The following is a 24256-nucleotide window of genomic DNA, read 5'->3' as shown; positions in this document are numbered from 1 at the left end:
CCACAGTCTCACAGTCCCACGGTCTCACAGAGGCATTGTGATCAATGATCAGAGATCGATAAATTAAGTTAAGCATGACGATATGATAGAGTAGGTAGAGTGTATAACGCACGGATGCTTGGTTACGTGTGCGGTAGGTGGGTAGGTGGTAGGTGGTTGCGGCTCTGGATCTCTGGTGCTGGTGCGCTCGAAACTCTCCCGTCCGGGGCCCGGGCTTTAGAGTGTTTACTTACGTACTCTAGATACGTTTCTCGATGGTGGGCCGCGCTTCAAACTCTTCAAAGGATGGGCGAAGTCTGTGAGGATGTGGTTAGTTGGTTACATGGACGGGCGCGGGCGCGGGCGCGGACACTCCCGTAAGTTTGGCCCGCAACGGCGTGGAACGATGGCTGGCCCTGGGTGATCAAGGCCCGACTATGTCTAGAGTTAGAGTCGAGCCCACCACCACCGACCAGGCCCTTAAACCTTGTGCTCGTCCACGGCTCATGGAAGTTCTGGACTCAGCAGGAGCAGCAGGAGCAGCAGGAGCAGCTCGCTAGCTAGAGAGGTAGCATAGCTTGCTTGCTCGTAACTGCAACCACACACGCACATGTTCGCTCGATTGCCTTGCTCGGGTCGTCTGTGGGACCCTGAGATAGAGACAGCTTGTTAGATAAGGGACGTATCGTGCCTACTCTACCTAGGTCCCTGGCATTGGCGAGAGAGGCTCTGCGTCACCGAGCGAACTCAATCAGATCAACGGGCTGGAGAACTTGCCGCGACTCCCGTTTCCAATCTGGATCACCGGGGAGTGCGGAGACGATGCAGCCCTAGAGTCAAGCTTCTTCCTTCGAATGGCCTGAACCGAACTTGGCGGCGAGACCGTGTCGCAGGGAGGTGGATGAGGGGAGGGGGAGGGGCGATTGAGTTGGGATGAGAGTAGAGTGCGAACCCTCGAGTGAGCGATACATTGAGCACGCGGCATTCAACGAGAGCTTATTCGTGCGCAAAGTTGGAGCCAGATAAACATTATTTAAAGTACGAAGTATGATACGTCTTCGACTCCTTCCGTGGAGTTCGATATGTGCTTAGCTGAGAGCTGAAAGCTCTTTTGTCGTCGCGGCTGAATTTTGAGTTGTCAAAGTCGACTCTCTTGTCAGCGCGAGACGACACCACGGAGGAGGAATAGGAAGACGAGGAGGAACGATAGATAGAAGGGACCCCCGACGGACCGTACCGTTCGCTCATTACTTTGCCGCTGTTGCTGCCTGCCTGCCCTGCCTGCCTACTGCTGCTGCTGCTGCTTGCTGCACTGCACGTTCGTCACTCAAACCAAGTTCCACCATCCACCATCCACCATCCCCCCCCCCCCCCCCCCCCCCAACCACTCCATCCTAACCCACTACTTTCACCTCCTCCTCCTCTCTCTCTCACTCCCCCCTCTCCTCTCCATACCTCTCCCCTCCTCCTCACCCCCTTCTTACCCCGCCGTGCTTTCTCCTCTCACTTTTCTTTCTGCTCGTTAACTCCTCTCGTTTCGTTTCGTCTTTGAGATCTCGTCCCGAATCGTTGTCGTTACCCAGACCTCTCCCCCGGACTACTACCTTCACCTCCCGCGCGCTACACACCATTGCCAAAACCTTCGTTCGATCAGCCTCGCGGGAACTACTGTTCCTTTCCCGCAACTCACAACACTCGGTCGGACTACGACGCCGTCGTGGTAAGATTTTCCTGCTGCTCCTGCTCCTTGCCGTGTCCCAAAAAAATTCTTCGGGCGGACCTCGAGATGAGCTGGCGAACTGTCTTGTTGGCCCGCTTCGAAATTACCCCAATCGTCCACATAACCACCCCCCACCCCCCACCCCCCACCCAGCCCTCGTTATGCATCAGCCCGCTCCTGAGAGGCACTATCTTGTCGATTCCGAGCTAACACTCTCGCCAGTTATGAGCAATGGCGTTCTCTGCTTCCGTGCATGATCGGCACCTCGACGAGATGCGTTTCCGAAGCATCGAGGGACAGCAATTCCCCTCCTCCTCCACCTCCTACGCCCCGCTCCGCAACGGCTCCGAGCTCGGAAACCACAACCAGCCTCCCTCGTCGGCTACAGCCGATGTGAGGGCTGGCCTTACGCGTCGATTCACCGCCGACGCTATGATCACCCCACCTATCGGATCGGTGTGGGATCAGTCCAGGCTCCCCCGCATTCCCGTTTCGGAATCCATGGATGACTCCCTCGGCGAGGATGTACGTATTCCCGGCCCCGAAGGGGAAAAGCTATTGTGGTAGGATGGGTTGGGCTAACTTTGTTTTCTGCAGGAACGTAAGAGGGTTCAGATGGTAAGCTTTAGAATTAAGCTTCTTTTTTTGAGGATGGTCGAGTCGGAAAGCTAATCTGGATCCTTTTTTCCCCATATATAGTTGATTCAACAGAAGCAGATGGCATACGAGTCCCGCCGCCAGGAGCAGAAGAAGTACGAGGCACGCATGAAGCTTATGGAGCTTCAGAACCGCAAGGACGAAGAGGAGATTCTACGCATGGCTCAGAACTTGGACCGCATGGCCATGACCAACAACCCCCGCGATCGTGTTTCGCTGTCGGCAGGACACAGTGAGCCGACCACACCTCCGGAGTTTCGTGACGGACCTTACGGACGTTCCAAAGCAGCAATGGCTCCCGCGTCCCTTTTGGCCACGCCCCCTACAGTTAGTAACCGTCTGGATCAACAGCAACTGATTACGCCCCCTTCCGAGGATGTTCTGTCGTTGCTGTCCCAGAGCAACTCCAGATCGGTCCCGGGATCTCGCCGCAACTCTGACGAAAACCAGGCTCGCGGGACCCCCACTCAGGCTCCGATCGGCCAACGTTCAATGATTAGGTAGCGTTCCACTTCCGATGGTCGGAATCCAGAGAGCTCGAACGTTCATGCTGATTCTCGGTGTCTGACAGAAATTCCCTGCCCAACAATTCTCTCGATAACCAGAATTCCATGCAATCCGGAACGTCTCGCTTTGGACTCGGCTCGATCAACACTGCGGACTTTCTGTTTGACGACGATCACACCGACAAGAGCAACGCCGAGAAGAAGACTGCCACCACTTCCCCGGACGTCAAATCCTACCTCCAGATGATGTCCACGGACAATAAATTTCCCATCCTGACGCAGAGCCATCCCGGAAAGGTATAATTGCCCTCGATCGACCGGTTTTGGACCTTGCTAACCTTTCTCGGCAGCTCTCTGCTTCTTCCGCAGCTCTCGATCTAGCCTATCCTGAGAATGCAGGTGGCCAGATGGAGCAGCAGCAGCTGTGGGGTCACACAACCTTCACTCGTTCCCATCGTCCTGCTCAGCACAGCTTGCCTGTCAACAACTTCCCTTACACTCCTACCAGCAACTCTTCCCCCAAGGTTGTGCCGCAGACAGACTCTCCTGGCATCCGTCGATTCGAGCGCTCTTCCACCGACTTCCCCTTCTCCACCTTCAGTGAGAACCTGAGTGCCAAGATCACGCAGACCGAATCGGGTCAGAGCCGCCAAGGTACAATGCCCAAGTTGCAGCCCTCCTTCTCGACCTCCGACATCCCCACCATGAGAGCTGCCAGCAGCAGCAGCAACAACATGCAGAACAACACCTTCGGCAGAGGACCCATCGACAGACAGAGACACAGCCGTGAGCTCTCGGTTACTGCTGCTAACAACGTAAGAACACACACTCCTCCTCTCATGTAGACTTCATCCGTGCTGATTGATCCGATGCAGTCGGCCACCATGTTTGGTCCTCCTCTCTCTGCTGGCATGGTCCACATGCCGGTTATTCCCAACACTGGCATGGCTCCTCTGCCTTCTCCTGGTCTGTACGGAGCCTATGGACACATCAACCTCCAGAGCATTAGCGCTGCTCCCGTGTTCCACACCACTCCCTACGGACCCCCCTACCCTCTCTATAAACAGGCTGGGGCTGTCCCCGACTCCCCCCACCAGATGCAGGGTCGTAACATGCAGAAGAGGGGAAGCGAGGGTGAAGGTTTGTTGCTCAATTCCCTGCCTATCACGAGACTCATTGCTGACGACGATTCAGTCAACCGATTTGCGAACGTCAAGCTGGAGACTCTTGTCAACGAGATTTACACCCTCTGCAAGGACCAGCACGGCTGCCGCTACCTGCAGAAGAAGCTGGAGGAGGGAAATCCCCAATACGTCGAGATGATCTTCAAGGAAACCCACTCTCATGTAATCGAGCTGATGACTGGTATGTGTGCCGATGCCATCAAACATGACTCATCTAACCGGTGGCCAGATCCCTTCGGCAATTACCTCTGCCAGAAGCTGCTCGAGTTTACCAACGACAAGCAGCGCACCGTTCTTGTGAACACTGCCGCTCCCCGCTTGGTTGACATCGCCTTGAACCAACATGGCACCCGCGCTTTGCAGAAGATGATCGAGTTCCTCTCGACTCGTGAGCAGATCGATACCATCGTCCACGCTCTCGAGAGCAAGGTCGTTGAGCTCATCCAGGACCTCAATGGCAACCACGTCATCCAGAAGTGCCTGAACCGTTTGAAGCCCGAGGATGCTCAGGTTTGACACCGACTGCGGCCTGTCTTGACGATTCTTGTAGCTAACTGTTCTACCAGTTCATCTTCGATGCCGTTGGAGAAAACTGCATCCCGGTTGGAACTCATCGCCATGGTTGCTGCGTTCTTCAGAGGTGCATTGACCACGCTTCGGGCCTTCAAAAGGTGCAGCTGATCCAGAGGATCACTGCCCATTCCCTTGAGCTTGTTCAGGACGCCTTTGGAAACTACGTCGTCCAGTACATCTGTGAGTCCCCCCACTTCCCACATCCGTATTGGTTGGTCTAATTGTTTGGTTACAGTGGATCTTGGTGAGCCGACCCTTTCGGAGCCCGTCATCTTGAAGTTCTGCGGCATGATCTGCGAGCTGGCGAAGCAGAAATTCAGTTCGAATGTCATCGAGAAGGTAGAGTCTCAGTGGCAGATTCGTTTCGTACTCAATACTGACTCGGGCTGTAGTGTATCCGTGTTGCCGAGACTCCTACCAAGAAGATTCTGATTGAGGAGATCGTCGCTTCTGGGCGCATGGACGACATGTTGCGTGATTGCTACGCCAATTATGTCATCCAGACTTCGGTCAGTTCCGATTGTGTCTGCGGTATTCTCTTGCTGCTTACTGACATTGCCTAGATCGACTATGCCGATCCGGTTACCCGTCAGAAGCTCGCAGAGGTCATCATGCCTCTTCTCCCGTCGATTCGCAACTTTCCCTATGGACGTAGGATTCAGAGCAAGCTCGGAACCATGAACGAGAACAAGATGAACATGCCGTTTCAGAACGGAGGATCGCCGTCCGGACACTCGCGCTCGAGCTCCTACAATCCTCCCCCTCAGATGCGTCCGAACGTCCACAACCAGGGACCGATGCGTCCCACTCCCGTTCAGCAGCACTCGTACCCGCCTCCGTTCCACCCCGAGATGGGAACCCAGTTCCTCGTCTGACGACGTGTACGATCTTTCTGTACATGCGCGTACTGGATATCAACTGAGCGAATCGACAACCTATTTTTACGATACCGTCCGACGATGAACCTTTTCCTTTTTTCTTTTTTTTCTCTTTCATACGGTATTACGAGGGTTACATGAACGGTTTGGGGTGGGTAGGGGGGTAAGTTGCTATGACTGTACAGTACGGGGAGAGGAGTTACAATACTGGTTCGGGATTGTAAACTATGTTAACTATGTTACTTACAGGGGGTTGTGCATAGATTGCCTGGTCCTTTGTTATTATGCGGGGTTTGTTTTACTTTTCTTCTGCTTTTTCTGACGAATTTCCTAATGGCTGTGGTTGTTTTTCTTCTGGAAATGTTTTCTATCGGAGCATGTTTTCTTTTGCTGTACGTTATATTTTTACCTTTGCATTTGTGGACTTGTGGACGGACGGAGACTTGCACTTGATTGTCTTTGTCTTTCTCTTCACCGACCGGTGATGGATGCGACGGGCAGGATGCTGGGTTTTTACGACCGATTGCTTGCATTTTTCGCATTTTCTGTTTGGCTGCTGTAGCTTTGTACCAACCTGATTGTACTTGAGAGGGACAGAGAGGGATCTGTATAGCTGGGGGTGTTTTCAATGGACGGCGACTGAATGGCGGTTGATTGAGAGGAGAATTGTTGATAATGGTACTTCTCGTCACTGTTCAACCTGGGAGAGAGAGACCTTCAGTTTAGCCACTATTCAAACTTGAGATCTCGCTCGATTGGTGATGTGATATTCGGTGAATAGACTTTACCCGGCTCCGCCAGCCGACGCTTAAGCTACATAGACCTCCGAACCGGCCAGATACATCCCCCAGCCCCAACCACAACACGACACACGAAAAATGAAGCTCTACGCCCTCACCACACTGCTCCTGTCGACCACGGCCGCCGTGGCCACCACCCTCCGCGGCGCGATCGTGCCCTCGCCGCACCTTCCCAACCCCTCGCTGCTGCTCGCCGACACGACCTTAACACTCACGACCTCGTACTCCACACACCGCACGCTGCTGCACGCCGACAACACGTTCGTCTTCCGCAACCTATCCTCGGGGTCCTACCTATTGGAAACCCTCTCGTCAACGCACCACTTCGCGCCCTACCGCGTCGACGTCTCCTCCAGCAATCCAGCGGCAATCTCGGTAACGCAGACGTTCCGCGGCAACGCGTGGGATAATACCGGCGAGCGCCTCAACGCCCTCGAGGTCCGCGCCGTCGGGAGGAAGGAGCACTTTATCACCCGAGAGGGGTTTAGTCCCCTCAAGATGCTGGGGTCGCCGATGATACTTATCGCCATCGTCTCGCTGGCCAGTATTGTTGTGCTGCCGAAGGTGCTGGATAAAAGTAAGTTTCTGCTTTCCTCCGTTGGTGGGGAGAAGGGGGGGGGGGGGATGCGGCAATGGGTGCTGACGTGCGAGGGAAAACAGTGGATCCGGAGTTTAAGGCAGAGTTCCAGGCGCAGTCGAAGCGGGGCCCTATCGGATCTGGCGCGGAGAATCCGCTCAATTTTGATGTGGCTGGGTTTTTGTCGGGTAGTAGCAGTGGCGGTGGGAGCGGGAGTGCACCGGCGGCGGCGGCAGCACCGTCGACTCCTGCTGCGGGTGGGAAAGGGGGGAAGAGGAGATGATCATACTACTATCGTGGGCGAGCGTTGGAGGGCGTTGGGCGTTAAGAGTTGGGGAAGTAATGATGCAGTTTAGAATGGATGTTTCGGCATAGAAGATATCGTTTATGGACTCGGGATGATCTATGGTCCTGCACAAGTGAGAGAGAGAGATGGTGGACGGAGAGATGGGGGCGGTACATACATGCGAGTACATGGCTGCTCACTCGATGGCAGACGACAATCGACAGTCCTTTTCTCCAAAACAACTAGGAGTATCCGTCACTGCCGATGTCAGATCCCATGGACGTGATGGATGAGACCTATTCCGGTGCCGTATGTGTTCTCTGGAGGTTCAGCTGTGCATGTGGGTCCCCGCCGGATATATGTACACCCGGTTTGTATATCCGACAGGACAAGCTGAGGATGATGTTTCGTGCTTCATGCAAGCTACAAGCTGAAAGCTACATACAAGCTATGTAGAGGACCAGCTACAGCTACAGCTACAAGCCGAAACTCGAAATCAGAAACATCCGCTCCCGAGTCCCGAGTCCCGAGTCCCGTTCCGAGCTGCACATGCCTATTCCACGCAATCGTGTACCCCACCACCACCACTCTACATTCCTACCATTGCGTCACCGTGTATAAAGGTTAACCCAAAACTACAAGTACCCCCCACCAGCTCCTCCTCCTCCACCTCCTCGCCCACCACCCTCACCCTCACCCTCACCCCCTCCCAACAAGAATGACCCCCGCCGCAATCCCCCCCCTCGCCTTCGGCACCGGCACCTCCTGGTCGACAGCGGTGGACGCACCGCTCGACGCCGCGCTCGTCACGGCGATCATGACGGCACTGCACACGGGGTTCCGCCACCTCGACGGCGCAGAGTCGTACAACAACGAGCGCGAGCTGGGCGCCGCCGTTGCCGCTGCTGCCGCCGAGGGGGTGATGAGGGAGGAGGTTTTTGTTACTACCAAGGTGCGTTCCCTAGCTGTGTGTGTGGGGTGGGGCTGGGGAGGGGGAGGGGCCGGCAGCTAACGCCGCCGCCGGAAACAGCTATGGCCCACCGTCTCCGACGCTCCGGGGACCTTCGCCCGCTCGCTCACGCGCCTCGGCGTCTCCTACGTCGACCTCTACCTCCTCCACTGCCCCTTCTTCACCCCCAGTACCCACGGCGTCTCCGTACGCGACGTCTGGACCTCCCTCGAGTCCCTCCACACCTCGGGCGCAGCGCGGCAGATAGGTGTAAGCAACTTCAACACCCCCCAACTACGGTCGCTGCTGGGTTACGCGCGGGTACGCCCCGCCGTGAACCAGGTAGAGCTGCATCCGTACTGCTGCGACGAGGAGCTTTTGCGCTATTGCGCGCAGGAGGGGGTGGCCGTGGCTGGGTACTCGCCGCTGGCGCCGCTGGTCAGGTTTCGCGGGGGGCCGTTGGATGCGGTGCTGGAAAGGGTCGCCGGGGAGCATGCGAAGACGCAGGCACAGGTGCTGCTTAAATGGGTTCGCCAGAGGGGGGCGTTGGTTGTGGCGACGACCGGGAAGGAAGACAGGATGAGGGAGGTCCTCGAGGTCGAGGGGGACTGGGAGCTCACTGAGGAGGAGGTTAAAGAGATTACGAGCGTGGGGAGAAAGCATCGCCGCAGGGCGTTCTGGAAAAAGGAGTATGCTGAGGCGGATGCGGCGGTGGAGGCGGAGATGGGGAAGGAGACGTGAGGGACAGGCGGGGATAACTAAGGTAGTGCTCGGGATGAATGTGACCGGCCACTGTTGAACGGCTGTGAATGATGGTGATGATCCTGTCTGTCTGTCTAGTCCAGTCTATCAATCTATCAGTCTATCATATGTATTCCTTATTCTATCAAAAGGCACGCCTGATATTTACAGAAACTGCGCAACTCCCATCCGTCCATCCATCCCATCCATCCCATACATCCATCCATCCATCCATTCCCATCCATCTAGGTAGGTGTAGTCAGTTATCTCCGAGCGAAACCATCGGGGCATATCCACCAGCATAGCATGTAAACACCAAACCCCCATCCCGCAAACACAAACTCCTCCAAACACAACCCTCCAACCCAAGCAAAAACTCCTCCAGTACATTTAACCATCCCTCTAAGCAACCCCGCAACCCAACAACCAAATCAGTTCAACAGAATAGTCCTATCGCCAAACTCAATAGCGACACTCTCCCTCTGCTCGCTGGCAAACCTCCTCCTAAAGATCTCAAAGACAAACAGTCCGGCAGAAGTACTCGGGATCTGTCTGAGGGTATTTACCGCCAATCCCCTCCAAAGCCACCTCCTCCAGCCACCGGACTTCGCCGCCTGCGCGCGACACTGTCTGTACGTCTTTCCATAGCCGCGCTTGTACGCCTCGACGACGCGCAGCGGCTGGTGCGAGACGTTCTTCGTGATGTAGTCGATGCTCTCCAGCCGCCCGTAGTGCACACCTTGGATTTTCGACAGCGGGTGCTGCACTGTCTGCTGCGTGATGGAAGCGCAGGCGCCCGCGAGGAGGAGGAACGTCGGCTCGAGAGCGTAGTGCGGGCGGATCGTGGTGTGCGTCGTCGACGAAACCGAGACGGGCGTCGGCGGCGAGACGATCGGTACCGGGCCGAGGTTGATCAGGCCCCGACCTGAGTAGTAGTACGTTAGGAAACTGAAGTACGCCTGCTGCTTGACGAATTCGAACGAGGCGAAGAAGAGGCCGTAGCCTAGGGACTCCTGCGGATCTTCATCAGCCACCATTCCCGTCCCTGGTGGCGGTGGGGGAAAGCATACCTTCATAAAGCTCAACGAATACCCCGCAAACACCCCCCGCAGTCCAATCTCCTTTAGCTTGTGTCTGCTGTATGCATAGACGCTCCTATACCCGCCGTCGAGCATATCCTGAACCTTGAACCTGACCACGAGCGCATCCAGGGGGGCCGCAACGACGCTCTGTATCGCACCCGCGGCGAAGCCCGCCTGGAACGTGGCGGCCCACGGCGGCGGCGGATACACCCGCTTCGTGTTCTGTGCGGAAGGCTTATGTAGCGCTGCCAGCGTCTGGAGGTAGCTGGTGTACAGGATCGCGCCGACAGTGGCGTTAGCGACCATCGGCGGCAGCACCTGCCGCGGGATGAACCCCCACCCGTGTTTCCGCACCGCGTGGTACAGCAGTGCGGGCGTAGTCTGCGCTACCGACCACCCGGCGTTGGCGGTGGCGGGGTTGATGGCGCGGGCGACTTGCTATCGGGCGGTCAGCGGCGGGCGGGCGGATGGGAGGGACGGATCAAGGGACGGTACCATGTAGTCCACTCGCATGCGGAAAAACGCTTTGACCGGAGCCCGGAAATAGAATGCTACCAGCTGGGTGCCGAGAGCTCTTGCGCCGGCCGCCGACGAGCCCTGCAGCACATGCGTCTTTGGATCCCGCGTCTCGTCACCGGCCGCTCCCGTCGGGTTCCATGGCGGCGTGAGGCCGGGGGCAAGAGGATCGATGGGCATGGTGATGTGCTACCATGCGGATGTGGCGAGAAAACGAAGGTTGATACTTTAACGAAGGTGGCGGTGATGGTGATGGGTGGAGGGAGCGTTGCGGAGGTTTGAGTGAGTTGTTTGTTTGCTCCCTCTGACTCCCGGGGGTGAGGTGGAACATTTGTAGCCGCAATAGTTGGATCCAGATATAAATCACGCGCGAGCCGAGACCATCACCAACAGTGCGTCGGTCCTTCCAGTAGAATACGGCCACATGCCCCCCCGCCTTCACTTCCTCCCCCTCCCTCCCCCCTCGCTCCGCACTTGTTGTTGTCATTCAGTGCCGAAAGAAAGAAAGAAAACGAAAGCAGCCAACGAGAGCTGATTGCTTCGTGGTCTGGCCACTGGGGGCAAGGGATCGGGCCATGAGGGGGCTGCGGGTTTCAGTCCAGACCGGATGGCGGGGTACTTTGGCCGTCTGCTTGTGAGGGAAACTCATATCGTGTAGTGACATGTTAAACATAGGTAGGCAACCATGCAGCGAAGCGAGTGCTGGTAGCATGCATAGATAGACAGATCGCAGAGTGTCCACACTCGAACACGACGCCCGCCCACCCTAACCTTGTCCCCGTCCGTCCGTCATCACCGTCTCTCCTCCCACCGCCGCCCACCAACCAGACTAATGCCGCTCCTCCGTCTCTACCTCGACGTCTCCACACTCACCCCCAGCGGGTTCGCGACGGCACTCTCACTGCTCCCGCCGGCAGTGCACCCGTCGATAACGCGCTACCACTTCCCGTCGGACCGGGCGCTGGCACTGGGCTCGGCCTTTCTCCAGCGCTACGTAATCTGCACGCACTACGCGGCGCACACAACGCTCAGCTCCGTCCCGCTGCACCGCGATCCAGCCAATGGGCGGCCGTACCACGGGGCCGTAGCCGGGACCGGCCAGCTGGACGGCGTCGAGGATTACAACACCTCACATCACAATCCGCGACAGGAGTTCCCCGCCGGCGGCGAGCGGTGCTTGGTCGCCGTGGCGGCGCTGGTTACGAGGACGCCGCAGCGGAAGCGCCGCGTCGGCGTCGATGTCGTTCCCACGGCGTATACGAGATGCGGCGCGGAGGAGTTCGTAGAGACGTTTTGTGGCGGCGGGGGAACGGAGGCGGGCGTGTTTACGGCTATGGAGGTGGAGTGGGTGCTACGTGCGAGCGACACGGTGGAGAGAGTGAGGGGTGTTTACCTCCTATGGGCGCTGAAGGAGGCTTATACCAAGGCTGTGGGCGTAGGCATTGTGGGCGAGTTAACGAGAGTCGAGTTTAGAGGGCTCGAGGGGTGGCACGGGCAGGAGAGGTGGAGGGGCGCCGAGGTTTGGGTGGATGGTGAGGACGAGAGTAAGAGGTGGTATACGGAGGTGAGTTTTCTGGAGGGAAGGATGGGAGGGGAGGGAGAGGGCTTCTTTCTTGCGATCTGTTGTGAGCGAGAGGCACTGGTGGAGGGTGATATAGAGGGTGAGTGGAAGGAGTTGGATCTAGAGACGGACATCACTGGACCGTGGGGTGCCGCGTAAGCCGTGATGCGGGAGGTGAGTATAGAGGGCGTCAACATCAAATCACAACAGAAGAAACGCAATTCGCAAAGCGGAAATATTGCTGATATTAACAGTAAACAACGCCGAAGCCACTAACAAACAATCATCATGACTGAGCCCCGAATTTCCGCTTCTGTTTGAATTTGTCATTACTCGGCCCGTAGTTTCGCCGTCCCTGTTGCTTCTTGTCCCGCGCCATGCCCGCACCCAGCTGTATGTCCACCCGCGGAGGATGCGTGAAACCAAAGCTCTTGGCCACTTTGACGAGATCCAACTTGTTGACATCGAACACCGTGCGGAGACTGTGCGAGGCGTATGCCTGGAGGTAAGATCTATCGCGGGTCAGCATGGCCAGTCGCATCGGTAGTAGTACTCGGGCAGCCTCACTTGTAACCATCCTTTGCGCTCTGAGCCAGGTAGTAGTTCTGGCTGATGAGCTTCTCGAGTTGACTCTGGACGTTGACAATCTTCTTCGCCGGGAACTCAAACTCGACCACAGGCACCTTTGCCTCCTTGAGGTACTTGAGGAAGCCGACTTCGTTCGGGAGAAGGAACATCAGCGAGCGACCTTTGGCATTGGCTCCTCGAGCCGTCCGTCCGACACGGTGGATGTAGTCTCGTGGGTCATCCGGAGGGTCAAACTGCACGATCCAATCGACACCTTGGATCTGCGAACATGTCAGCTTGTTTCGGTAATCAGTAGCCCATAGACACTTACATCGAGGCCACGCGCGGCAACATCAGTACAGATCAGAGTGCCCGCAGTTGCGTTCTTGAACTCGAAGAAAGTGTTCGTCCGCTTCTGTTGCTTCTGCTTTCCGTGCAGATCCAGCACCGGCAGATCGATGTAGTTGAGCAGCTCCGAGTAGTACTTGACACTGGCGCAACTGGAAAAGAAGACAATGATTTTCTTCTTCTGGAACCGCTTCAGGAACGAGAACAGCAGCAAGAACCGTTTGTCCGCCTCGCAGATGACATAGCCCTGCTCCAGACCCTCGACGGTAGAATTCGCTTTGGCGTGGTCAACGTTGATGTACAACGGCCCCGGCCGCAACGAAATCCTCGCTAGATCCTCGACCTTTGTCGTCTGCGTCGCCGAGAACAGGAGCGTCTGCCGGTTCTCGGAGGGAATGAGCTTGATGATCTGCCTCATCTCGTCCTCGAAACCAAACTCCAATATCCGATCCGCCTCGTCGAGCACCATGCAGCGCAGATTCTTGAAGACGAATCCGGGGGTATTCTGCAGATGATCGAGGAGCCGTCCGGGAGTGCCGATGAGCAGGTTGACACCCTTCGTGAGCTTGTCCGCCTCTGTGCGCCGGTTGGCACCGCCGATGACGATGGAGACCGTTTGCGAGTGGTAGCTCATGAGTTTCTGGGCGACGTCGAAGATCTGCAGCGCCAACTCGCGGGTAGGGGTGATGATAAGGACTCCCGTTCCATTCCTGGGCTTGAACCGCAGCGCACTCAGCATCTCGACCGCGGGGATCAAGAACGCCAGCGTCTTTCCACTACCGGTCTTCGCGGCACCGAGCAGATCGCGTCCGGCCAGCGACGGAGGGATCGTCCGCGCCTGCACCTCCGTCATCGCCTCGAACTTCATCTCGTCGATCGCGCGCAGCGTGCTGGCGTGCAGGTTCAGCTCTGCGAAGCGCTGCGGAACGGGTCCGGCCACCGGAAGGTGTAACTGTGCGCCAGAGGGGAGTGTTGCATCGCGGTCTACCTCCTCGAGCTCAATGTTGCCGTTTTCGATCGTGCTGCCGTCTTCGATCGTCATGGCGAGCATGCGGTCGGGGTGCATGGGGGCGCCGCCGTCGCCGTCGTCGCTGGCCGAGTCTTTCTCTTCCTCTGTATCATTCTTGTCCTCCTCCTCCTCCTCCTCTTCCTCCTCCTCCTCCTCCTCCTCCTCCTCCTCCTCCTCCTCAATCTTGTTCCTTTCCGGCACCCCCTCCTCCTCCTTCTCCTGCTCCTCCACCTCTACCACCTCCTCCACAACCACAGGCTTCTCGACCTTAACCCTCTTCGCCTCCTTGACCTTCTCAGCCTTCCTCTTCTTGAGCGGCTTCTCGTCACTACCACTCGTATTCGTCCGTAGTTTTGCCATATCCTTCACCATATCCTTCGCCATATCCGTCGCCGTAGCAGTCGCGGTGTCGTCTTTGCCCGGCTTGGAGTGTTTTCGCTTGCGTTTCTTCGACAACTGTGCGGCTGCGGCGTCCATTGGGAATTTGTAGTACGACGTGTGTGGTGAACTGAGTGCTGGCGGGTTTGCGGGTTTGCGGGTTTGCTAGAGTGAAATAGAGCAGCGCGGCGCTGGAAACTTTTTTTGCGTAGATCTGTGACATGGATGTGCTGCGCTAATCAATAGGTGACACGTGATGGACACTAAGATAACGCTTAGTGGCTCTAGAGATGTGGCAGTACTCTACTCTAATGTGGCAGTACTCTACTCTAATGTTGCAGTGACCTCCCGCCGCCTCACTCATCACTCGCACTCGTCGGCTGGAATGTCCATTCTCCATGCTCTATGTAGACCACAAACCACAGGCCACAAGACAGCGGCCGCATGCGACAACATTCTCTCTCTCCCCATCCCCCACCCCCAACTCACAGACCGCATTCCGGCGCGAGTATAGCCAGCGCAACCCCAGAGCAATATGTAACCCCTCCGTCACCACGGCCGCCCACAGGCCATAAAACCTGCGCTCCGCTCCCACCGCCTCCTCCGCCCCCTCCGCTCCGCTAGCCACGCTCTTTGGCAACTTGCGACACCCAGCATGTACTCATTTCTCGTTCCCCTAACCCTCTGCCTCCTTCTGGGCCTCCCCGTCCACGCGCAAATCGACGGAAACCACCCTCCGATCGCGCCTCTCGCCGGCACCTACAGCTGCGCACCCACGCCGCCGTCCCCGCCGTCCTCGCGCCTCCGCCCTCCACCGCCACTCGCAAACTTCACCTCCGTCCTGACACAACTCCACCGCTCCGCGCAGCTCGGCGACTCCGTGCTCGCGTCGCGCAAGCGCTGCTGGCAGAACCACGATGTGAGGGGGTGTACTACTGTCGCTAGCAGTGACGACGACGGCGTGGGGGAAAGGATTGATGTCTGTGGACAGCCGTATGAGAGCATGCTCTGTGGGGATGTGGCCACTGTGGCTGAGAGGATCGTCGATATGTGTCCCCATGGCGGCACATGGACGGTGCCGGATCCGTATCAGGGGGGGACTTTTGTGGTCGAGGTTTATGAGGGCGGGGTGGGGGGCGGGGGGGATGTGTAGTGATGGGGAGGGGGAGGCGAGGGGGGCGGTAATGGAGGAGTTTGAGTGTTCCTGAGGTTGTGAGGGGGGAGCGGTAATGGGGGGAGGGAGAGAGAGCGAGTGGGCGGCAATGTACGAGTATACGAGTATATGACCAACCATTCCTACTTACATACCATCTCTCGTGGTGGCCTTTAGCAAGCACATTCAAGACGGCCGGAACTGCATACCCCCTCATGGTGTCAAGCTACCTAGCTAGCAAGCTGGCGATATCAACACCACAGCCAGCCTCAGTCGCTCCCACCTCTCAGACGGCCCAAACCGACCAAGAGGTGTCAAATATCCCATCTTATAGCAAACCTACGAAACTCGAAGCACACGATCCCGAAGCATGCGACCTTAATCAGCATAGAGACTACTCACTGACCATTTGCGCCGGGTACCATTACACTCCGTTCATTCAGATTCCGGAGTTACTCCATCACGATTCACGACAGAAGCTGGGCTCGTACATACTCTACATTAAACTGGATCTGGCTTCTCTAGTCTATAATCTCTAGCTTCTCTTGTGTCCACACCTCTAGCCCCTCCATACACAGATCTGTATACCCAAAAAGTCCAGATCACCGCAAGTCCTCACCTCATAGGTAGTTGGTGCACTGCTCTCTCCAAAGAAAGCAAAAAAGAAACCACCAGTGACCATTCAGTGTTCCCCTCCCCTCCGGAGTCCGCACCGTTGCTTTGCTGCACCCCGCACATGCACATGAATCCTCAAAGCCAACCCTGCAGACGAGACACCAAACTTCAAGAAGTGCGAACGAAAAAAAAGGTGCAGCTGATTGATATCTATGAGTATCATATACCTATCTCGGCCCGTCCATCCTGCATTTATCTCTAGTATCCATCCTCCATCCACACAGTCGCGCACGCAAAAAAGAAAAGAAATCACAAAGTCAAAAGTCAAATCCACACACAATAGGTATCCGTATCCAAAAACTAATCCCTCTACATGGCCAACAAAAAAAAAGAAACAATCTACACATCATCCCCCTCATCGATACGTCTATACTCGCCGCCCTCCGTCTCCGACTTGCGTCCAAACATGCCCTGGAAGAAACCGCCGACTCCACTGCCGTTCTTTTGCGGGGGCGGAGATCGGCTGGGTTTGATGTTCTCCGGAGGGCTGATGTCGAGTGTAGGTACCGGACTGCCGGAGCGGCTGGGGTGCAGGAGGGACGCGTGGGCGGTTGACGGTGTGGGCGCGACGGTTTGGTCACCGAAGACGGAGTCCTACATACGGTTAGAGGGGGGGTGGCTGAGAAATAGGCGGGAGAAGGGGGGAATACCATATCCTCGAGCATGACGCCCTTCGTCTCCGGGTACAGGAAGTACACTAGGACGAAACTGCAGGCGCAGAAGAAGGCGTGGACGAGGTAGAGGCGCCACTTTATCCATTCCTGGAGAATGGGTGTCATCTCGCCGACGAGCCAGTTGAACGCCCAATTGGTGGCGGTCGAGAGCGAGGCTCCCTTTGCGCGGATGCTGAGGGGCATGATCTCGGGAGGGTACAGCCACGGGATCGGTCCCCATGAGTAGCCGAAGAACGCATTGTAGATGATGACGAATAGTACAACCATCGTCGGTGTGATGTGAACATCGATGTACATCCAGTATGAGATAGTAGCGAGCGCGAGACACATCACGACCGAGCCGGAGAGCAAGATTGGACGTCTACCCCAGCGGTCCACAAGGTACCAGGGCGGCAGAGTACTGGCGACGTAGATGAGCGCGTTGATACCCGTCATGAGGATGGCGTCGCGGCCAACCCAGCCGGCCTGTTCGAACACGAGGGGAGCCTGATACAGACATCAGCCCAGTCCTGGGTAATTACGAGCACAAGGGATACTCACATAGTACGAGATGACGTTGATTCCGTTCAGCTGTGCAAAAGCCTGAGCCGACATGGCGATCAAAAGACGCTTTTGGTATCGGGACCACATCTCGGAGTAGGATCTCTCTCCCTCCGCCCGCTGTAGCAGGACGTTCATCTTGATCTCGCGGAACTCGTCTCTAGCGCGCTCGTTGTGCACATCTCCACCGCCGTAAAGGTTCGCCAGGACCACGATGCCCTCCTCGTCGTGGTCATTGTCGAGTAGCCATCTGGCAACCGTTAGCTTCCGTCGAACGATGCACTTCGCCGGCTCAAACATACCTGGGTGACTCGGAAATGATGAGCGAGCCCAGCGCGAGCAGGGCTCCCATGGCGCACTGCATGAACAGCGGAATGCGCCACGAAAGGTCACTCTCGATGTAGCTGCAGAAGTAATCGACCCAGACGCTGGTGGCGTAGCCCACGATGTTTCCGGTGAACTCTATACAAGCGAGCTGTCCACGGTTGTGCGGGGGCGAGATTTCGGACTGATAGACCGGCACGATGGTCGAGAGGCAACCAACACCCACTCCGGCAATGATACGGCCTAGGATCAGGGCGGGCATTCCGTTGGCAAAAGCTTGCATTGCCCCTCCGACGACGAAGATCATGGACCCGTAGAGGATCGTCTTCCGCCTACCAATGATGTCCCCCACTCGGCCAACAACGAGAGATGATACGAACGCTCCAACCTCCAATATAGCAACCATCGTTCCTATCTGCGCCCGCGTGGGCTGGTTGAAGTAGTCTTTAAAATATATTCCTCTACATTTTAGAATCAGCATTGGGCGTTCATGGGGGAAGCAGCAGGAGCAGCGAGGAAGCTCTCGGACGTACGTGATAATGCCCGACATAACGCCTTGATCATAACCAAAAAGGAAGACGCCTAAACTCACAAACACGCTTGTAAAGTACCTGCATCGTGACGACAGTGATTAGCGGGGGGGGGGGAGTGCGGTCGCGCGAGCGCGCGGGCATGCGGACATGCGACGGAAGCGAGGAGAGTGACATACAACAACGGTTTCCCGGTCATGCCATGAATGGCCGACCCATTTCTACCGCCCACCATTCTTCCGAAGCACTTTTTGACGAAACCAGGTTCGCGACGAGGTGGAGAGGGGATGTGGATTTTAACTTCGTCGCTGCTGCTGCCGCTGCCGGTGCCGTCGCGTTGGCGAGAGTGCGAGGCCGAATCCTGGCTATAGCGTACTTTGCGGGAGCTCGAGCCGACGTTCCGGTTGCCTGGGCTTTTTTCGTCGTCGTCGTCTTCGCCGAGATCCTCGTGGAAGAGAGAGACGCGCGCTTTCGTGGGAGGCTTCGATTTCTCGCTCCGCTCGGCGACGATACTACCACCACCACTAATGCTCGGGGCGCTGAAGAGGGAGAAGTCCGACTTGTCGGAATCAACGGACGACCTCGACGAACGAGTGTTGCCGTGATCAGAGGTGTCGACGGTGGATTTCGGTAGCAGTGACTCGGAGTGCTCGTCTTCCGGAGCTGGGGAAGATGCTGAAGTTATGGAACGGAGGGGGATATTGACCTGACGGGAGGATGTTGAGGGAGGAATGGTGAATGGTATTGTGCGGCCGAAGCACAGCCAGAGTGCTCAAAGCGTGAAGGGTCCAGGACGCCGGGTGGTCCTCGGAATAGGGCCAGCGAGCGATTGGGGGGGTGGGGGAAGGGGAGGGAGGGAGGGGGGGCGGTGGTGGTCGGTCAGGGTGGCAGGGCAGGCGTGATGGGTGCGTGATGTGTGTAGATGCAGCTTGTGGATGGGGTGCCGCGCCGGATGAACGTAAAAGAGGGACAGCGCTGTTTTTTTTGTTTTATTGTTATTATTATTCGATGCGCGGGCGGTGCCTTGGAACGGAAAGTTCTCCACGGGACCGGTACTGGTAGTTTGAATGGGGGTGGGAGGGGGAAGGCGGCAGGCGGTCAGCGGCAAGTGAATGGAGGCTTGTAGGTCTGTAGGAATGGCTGTCTGTCTGTCGAGTAGAGAGTGAGTGAAGAGCAGGAGGTGCGCGTTGTGTGTGTATCAAGCAAGCCCAAACTACCCTGCGATTGTGATATGGCTGGCTGGCAGCTCACTAACTGACCCAACCCTTGTTCACTACGTCGTCACCAGGGGAGCTGGTGAATGCGCATCGCAGCTCAGCTCCGAGGAGGGTAAGAGAATACATAGGGTGGAGAATGGGTGTTGGAAGCTTCCAAAGAACGTTGAGTTTATCGTGAGGCCAGAGCCATTACACTTTGTCGGTGCGTTTGAAGCTGGCACGGTACGGAACTCTCTTTGACGCCCGAAACGCTGGGGACCGTCGGTAGATATGGACATGTCAGGCTTCCTTTCCCCACGGCCCCGTTAGCCGTCACGACAGCGGCGGCGGCCACTCATCTCTCCCGCTCATCTCAACCGTATCTAACACCGCCTCAGTTCAAGCCTCGCGAACAAGCCCGTCACAGGGGCATAACTACTGGTACCGGTATAACTCCTCGAACTCTTCTTCCAGGTCCTACATACCGCTACTTCTTTCCAGCGGCAAGAGTGTTATCCGAACGGATCATCGAGTGCACCATATACATAGTACATACTACCTACTCCCGCCGACTCCAATTGAATACCTCTACATATACACATACTATCCAGCTTGAGGGACAAGCAGAACAAGTCCAAGAATCGGAGAGTCGGAGCAGGATTATGCAGGATACAGCCGAGCATAGAGTAGAGCACATACCCAGAGCACATACCTACCCAGATTGTCAGGATAGTTATGGTACATACTCTACATAGCAGAGATAGGCGTTGGAACAAGTGATTGGCCAGCAGTCCCGACTGTCGAAGTTTTTGTTTTTGTTTCGGAGCTTCTCGATGGAGAATGCCGCGATAGGTACCGGTGCCAGTGCCGTGAGTACAGGTGAGAGAGCTCTGGGCGGATCAAAGTCCAACTCAACTGCTGGTTCACTCGCTCGACGAAGCCAAAAAAAAAGCCACCACGAAGCTACCCTGGTCGGCGGTCGCACGCCAGGCTTCGGAATCAGCGCCAGCCTCCAGGGTCAGGGCTCACTGGTGGCTGATCAACACCCGCCAGCTATCTACATACGGCCACTGGCCAGCCACCACCGCTCATCACCGCCGCCCATCACCGCCCATCACCGCCAGAGTATTGCGCTAAGCTCCAGCCGGTTCGTCATCGCGGCTTCGAGAGCTCCAGCCTCCAGCCTCCAGCATCGGTATGGTATCACGTAGAATTGGAGGAATGCCAACGTGATCGAGCGGCACGTCGTTGAGGGACCCGAGCAAGAAGCTTCCACCGCCCCAGAATGTCCGTAGGTATCACACATCATTCCTCGTCGCCGTGCTACCAATAAGGCTCCCACACAACCGCACGGCCGCACCATAGACCGTCACGCGACCATCCCGCGCAACCATCCCGCGCAGCCCCCAGCGTCCCCCGCGCACACGAGACCACTCTTTCTGGAATTCCCATCATCTGCTCCCTCCCCCCACAGATCTCACCACAGATCTCACCCACAGATTTGAAACGCTGGATCTGGCGTCTTACTCCCGAGGGCGCCGGATGATCTTGTGGCTTCTGTCTTGCGTGAGTGATGGCGAAGTTGGCGAAGTTGCACGAACGGTTGATGGCGTCGACACTGGACAGCGGGATGACGAACACGGTGTCGATCGTTCCGTGCTGCTTGGACGGTGGGTACGCAGGTAAATACGGTACTTGGTCATATTTTTGCGCAACATCGTGTCATTGAATTCGTCCATATGAGAATCCATATGAACGCCATAATTATACGATATCAACCCGTAATAAACAATCCACAGACGCCACTGTTAAACCAAACCATCTATGCCTCGTATGTAGGCCCCCATCTATCCATCTATCCATCTCGCCATTCATCCCAATAATCATCACCCCCCACCTCCCTACTCCAACTCATCCAGCTCCTCCTGCCTCCGCCTATCCAAAATCCTCCTCGCGGCCGCAGCCACAATCTTCGCGCGCTCCTCACACTTCTCCCTGACCCTCCCCCTATTCGCGCCGGGCATAGCCTTAGCCAGCACATTCACCAAGACCTCCACCTTCGCATCCGCCACGTTCTCCATAGTCCTCAGGCCCGCCTCGTAAAACACTCTGGCCGTGCGACTCTTAACGAAGGGCAGCCGGGCCAGGTCGACCAGATCATCTTTGACGCCCAGATCGAGCCTCCAGCTGTAGTGCTCGAGCAGTACGGCTAGGCCGGTCCATCCCATAGCCTTACAGTAGGCAGCGCTGGTTGTAGCGAAGCCGCGGCACGTAGTGGCAAGGGACTGGACGAAGCCGCGGGGCACGGCGAAGTGGCGGGCGACGTGGTGGATCGGCGTCTCGTTGATCAGCTGGCGCAGCATGAGCGAGGTGTAGAAGCGGCGGTAGACGCGCTCCTTGGCGCCGCCGGCGTCGCGGAATAGTCCGCCGCTGGCGAGCTTGTGGATGAACGCCGGGTTCACGCCGCAGAAGGTGGCAGCGCGCAGAGATGGCTCGTCGAGCCGCTCGAGCTCGTCCCGGAGGAGCTTCCAGTCGATGGAAACGGAGGATGTCGACGCGTGGATCGGCGTGAAGTGGTACACGATGTGCATGTCCGTTTCGAGGTTGAAGTGCGCGAGCGCCCGGGTGAGCTCCGTTGACATGAACAGGCCGTCGGACGGCGTGAAGCCCGCGACGACCGTGGCGTGGCCGGTGCGGGTGGCGGACCACTCGCCGTCGGCGGTGGGGTCTTGGAGCAGTGTGGAGGCGTGGAGGGTTTCGAGGCAGTCTTTGAGCAGTGTGGGCAGGTCCGAGAGCGTGTGGTGCGTGTGCTGGAGGAGTGTAGAGTTGAAGTATTCCTCGATCGAGTCGAGGGAGGTTGCCAGCCGGGTGGAGATAATTTCCAGCAAGGCACGGGAGAGGCCGGAGGATGTGTTTTCGGACGATATGAGGCACGATGACACCGATGGAAGACTTTCGTTGAGCAGCTTCTCGATGGTTGGAAGATCCTCCCTGCGGCAGCAGACGTACGATTCTCCGCGCGTGTCGCGGCCTTTTCGGCCAGCTCGTCCACGCATCTGTCGGAGCATCGCTGCGCTGACAAAGTCTCGGCCCATCCGCGGTGAGATGATTACTCGGCGTGCGGGGAGGTTGACGCCGGCGGCCATTGTTGCCGTGCAGAATATAGCCTTGACGGCGCCGTCGTTGTAGGCGGCCGTGACGATATCCCGCTCTTCCGTAGTCAATCCGGCATGGTGAAATGCCACTCCCGCAGGGACCGATTTGGCAAGTACGGGATCCATCCCCGTGGGCGTGGTCGCAAGGTCTCCCACAACGTTTATCCGTTTCTCAATCAGCTCCTCATCACGAATCCGAGGAATGAAGCCTAGGACCAACAAGGCAAGATCCTCGCATCGTCGCCGGGACTCACAGAACACCAACACTCCGTGGCCTTCGGATATTGCCGAGTGTGTGAGGGCAACGATCGAATTGGTGACCGTCTCCTTACGGGATTTATGGTCACTAGGCGGTATGTTTGCGTGCAGTTCATGGGAGTTGCTATACACCGCGCCGTCATAGACCAAGTATTCGTCCAGAGGAACCGGCCGGAAATTGCATTCATACAAGGCAGCTTTAAGCCATTTCCCCAGAACGGTAATATTGCTCAACGTAGCCGACATTCCCACAATCTGGACCGGCAGCTCAAGACACAGCAGCTTCGCCGCTAGTAGTTCCAAAATTAACCCCCGATGCTCGTCTCCCACCATATGTAGTTCATCGAATACCGCCACGCCCAGCTCATTGATCGTCCTATCCTCCACCGCCGCGTTAACCAATGTGTTAGCTCTCTCGATGGTGCAGACGACGATATCAATATCCTTCCACCGCATCCTATTTCTCGCGCCGGAATGAAACCCAACGATATTGAGGTTCCTCCAGGCCTGCGGCTGGGTCTCCTGCATTCGCGGCATCTCCACACGCACCGAGCCAAGGCATTTGTTCAGGAACCGGGTCTTCTCCTGGACGATGGAGACATATGGCACCACGACGATGGCCTTCTTCCGCTCTCCAAGTCCAAGTCCAGCCAGCCCGCCAACCACCTTCCGGACCATGAGTATATCCGCCACCAACGATTTCCCCGCAGACGTAGGCGCAGTATAGACCACATTCTTGGTGCCCTCCAGCACCCCGGGTAGCGACAAGCACTCGCTCTGCCACGGATACATCTCATCCACTCCACACTCTCGAAATCCCTTCACAATCTCTGGATGCAGGCCCCACTTGCGGTGCGCCAGCGAGAGTGGATCCGCCGAGCGCCGGGGGACCGCCGACGGTGGCGGCGGCGGACGGGACGTAGGGCGATTCGCGAAAGGAGCCTGCGTGGAGCCCCACGGCTGCGTGGATGTCATCTCGTCCCCGCGCCAGTCCGGGGCGACGCTGGGGAGTGCGACATCGGCATCAGCATCTTTGGTGTGCGTACGGGGGCGCTTTGGTCCGACGGAGGAGGAGGGAGGAGGCGTTTTGCGTTTTGTGGCAGCATTAGGCGGGCGGGCGGAGAGTTGTTGCTTCTGCCGGAAGCGGTCCTCTGTCGTGAGGAGAGGCTTGGCGCCGCTCATGGTGGTCGGCGCGGCGGTGACGGGTGCTCGGCGCGGTGATGGAGCGTCGTGCTGCATACCGTGCAAGTCATCGCTCGCCGATGGCTCGGGCTAACTAGGGTGCTTGCCGAGATCCGGAAGCTTGCTTCGAACTCGATTAGCTCTAAATTAGTGTCTTCACTTGTGAAGCCATATTTTCTTTTTCATCATACATATGGACTCGGCCGTTCCCGACCTGACAACTTCTCCGTCTCCTCCGTCTCCTCCGAAACCACTTGG

General features: G+C 57.1%; 10 protein-coding genes across 10 annotated transcripts; 6 read left to right on the top strand and 4 right to left on the bottom strand.

Moving 5' to 3' along the window:
• Positions 1 to 8: 8 nt before the first annotated feature.
• BZA05DRAFT_41681 (uncharacterized protein) lies at positions 9 to 498 on the top strand. Its single transcript, XM_051485430.1, has one exon. It carries the CDS (start codon positions 115 to 117, stop codon positions 358 to 360), a length of 246 nt encoding a protein of 81 aa, XP_051339810.1. The 5' UTR covers positions 9 to 114; the 3' UTR covers positions 361 to 498.
• Positions 499 to 1607: 1109 nt separating this feature from the next.
• BZA05DRAFT_41658 (armadillo-type protein) lies at positions 1608 to 5615 on the top strand. The gene is made up of 13 exons (XM_051485405.1): positions 1608 to 1699; positions 1922 to 2224; positions 2297 to 2317; positions 2399 to 2856; positions 2928 to 3159; positions 3213 to 3677; positions 3738 to 4002; positions 4057 to 4227; positions 4276 to 4556; positions 4613 to 4799; positions 4855 to 4958; positions 5012 to 5128; positions 5183 to 5615. Exons 2-13 carry the CDS (start codon positions 1931 to 1933, stop codon positions 5492 to 5494), a joined length of 2907 nt encoding a protein of 968 aa, XP_051339809.1. The 5' UTR covers positions 1608 to 1699; positions 1922 to 1930; the 3' UTR covers positions 5495 to 5615.
• A 736-nt stretch (positions 5616 to 6351) lies between these two features.
• Positions 6352 to 7559, top strand: BZA05DRAFT_397537 (uncharacterized protein). The gene is made up of 2 exons (XM_051483629.1): positions 6352 to 6874; positions 6958 to 7559. The coding sequence occupies exons 1-2, from the start codon at positions 6376 to 6378 to the stop codon at positions 7155 to 7157; spliced, it is 699 nt and encodes a 232-aa protein (XP_051339808.1). The 5' UTR covers positions 6352 to 6375; the 3' UTR covers positions 7158 to 7559.
• Position 7560: 1 nt separating this feature from the next.
• BZA05DRAFT_397535 (NADP-dependent oxidoreductase domain-containing protein) lies at positions 7561 to 8981 on the top strand. The gene is made up of 2 exons (XM_051483628.1): positions 7561 to 8112; positions 8191 to 8981. Exons 1-2 carry the CDS (start codon positions 7879 to 7881, stop codon positions 8848 to 8850), a joined length of 894 nt encoding a protein of 297 aa, XP_051339807.1. The 5' UTR covers positions 7561 to 7878; the 3' UTR covers positions 8851 to 8981.
• Positions 8982 to 10883, bottom strand: BZA05DRAFT_473865 (mitochondrial carrier domain-containing protein). The gene is made up of 3 exons (XM_051488089.1): positions 10428 to 10883; positions 9921 to 10370; positions 8982 to 9863 (listed from the first exon to the last, which is right to left on the bottom strand). The coding sequence occupies exons 1-3, from the start codon at positions 10626 to 10628 to the stop codon at positions 9282 to 9284; spliced, it is 1233 nt and encodes a 410-aa protein (XP_051339806.1). The 5' UTR covers positions 10629 to 10883; the 3' UTR covers positions 8982 to 9281.
• Positions 10884 to 11108: 225 nt separating this feature from the next.
• Positions 11109 to 12232, top strand: BZA05DRAFT_41624 (uncharacterized protein). The gene is made up of 2 exons (XM_051485379.1): positions 11109 to 12012; positions 12046 to 12232. Exons 1-2 carry the CDS (start codon positions 11281 to 11283, stop codon positions 12166 to 12168), a joined length of 855 nt encoding a protein of 284 aa, XP_051339805.1. The 5' UTR covers positions 11109 to 11280; the 3' UTR covers positions 12169 to 12232.
• A 63-nt stretch (positions 12233 to 12295) lies between these two features.
• BZA05DRAFT_444856 (dead box ATP-dependent rna helicase) lies at positions 12296 to 14410 on the bottom strand (the record flags this gene model as incomplete). The annotated part of the gene is made up of 3 exons (XM_051486945.1): positions 12296 to 12521; positions 12577 to 12857; positions 12908 to 14410. The coding sequence occupies 3 exons, from the start codon at positions 14408 to 14410 to the stop codon at positions 12296 to 12298; spliced, it is 2010 nt and encodes a 669-aa protein (XP_051339804.1).
• A 191-nt stretch (positions 14411 to 14601) lies between these two features.
• On the top strand, positions 14602 to 15492 carry BZA05DRAFT_397531 (uncharacterized protein). The gene has a single exon (XM_051483627.1). It carries the CDS (start codon positions 14967 to 14969, stop codon positions 15462 to 15464), a length of 498 nt encoding a protein of 165 aa, XP_051339803.1. The 5' UTR covers positions 14602 to 14966; the 3' UTR covers positions 15465 to 15492.
• An 898-nt stretch (positions 15493 to 16390) lies between these two features.
• On the bottom strand, positions 16391 to 18710 carry BZA05DRAFT_41560 (general substrate transporter). The gene is made up of 6 exons (XM_051485320.1): positions 18387 to 18710; positions 18211 to 18288; positions 17656 to 18138; positions 17354 to 17603; positions 16790 to 17299; positions 16391 to 16733 (listed from the first exon to the last, which is right to left on the bottom strand). The coding sequence occupies exons 1-6, from the start codon at positions 18440 to 18442 to the stop codon at positions 16479 to 16481; spliced, it is 1632 nt and encodes a 543-aa protein (XP_051339802.1). The 5' UTR covers positions 18443 to 18710; the 3' UTR covers positions 16391 to 16478.
• A 2396-nt stretch (positions 18711 to 21106) lies between these two features.
• On the bottom strand, positions 21107 to 24087 carry BZA05DRAFT_397525 (P-loop containing nucleoside triphosphate hydrolase protein). The gene has a single exon (XM_051483626.1). The coding sequence runs from the start codon at positions 24053 to 24055 to the stop codon at positions 21305 to 21307; it is 2751 nt and encodes a 916-aa protein (XP_051339801.1). The 5' UTR covers positions 24056 to 24087; the 3' UTR covers positions 21107 to 21304.
• Between the last annotated feature and the right edge of the window lie 169 nt (positions 24088 to 24256).

The sequence above is a fragment of the Tricharina praecox genome, assembly GCF_024521635.1.
Source record: "Tricharina praecox strain CBS 144465 chromosome Unknown BZA05scaffold_11, whole genome shotgun sequence".
Taxonomy (NCBI): Eukaryota; Fungi; Ascomycota; class Pezizomycetes; order Pezizales; family Pyronemataceae; genus Tricharina; species Tricharina praecox.
The sequence above is the reverse complement of the archived record's forward strand: the minus strand, read 5'-3'. Positions and strand labels throughout refer to the sequence as shown.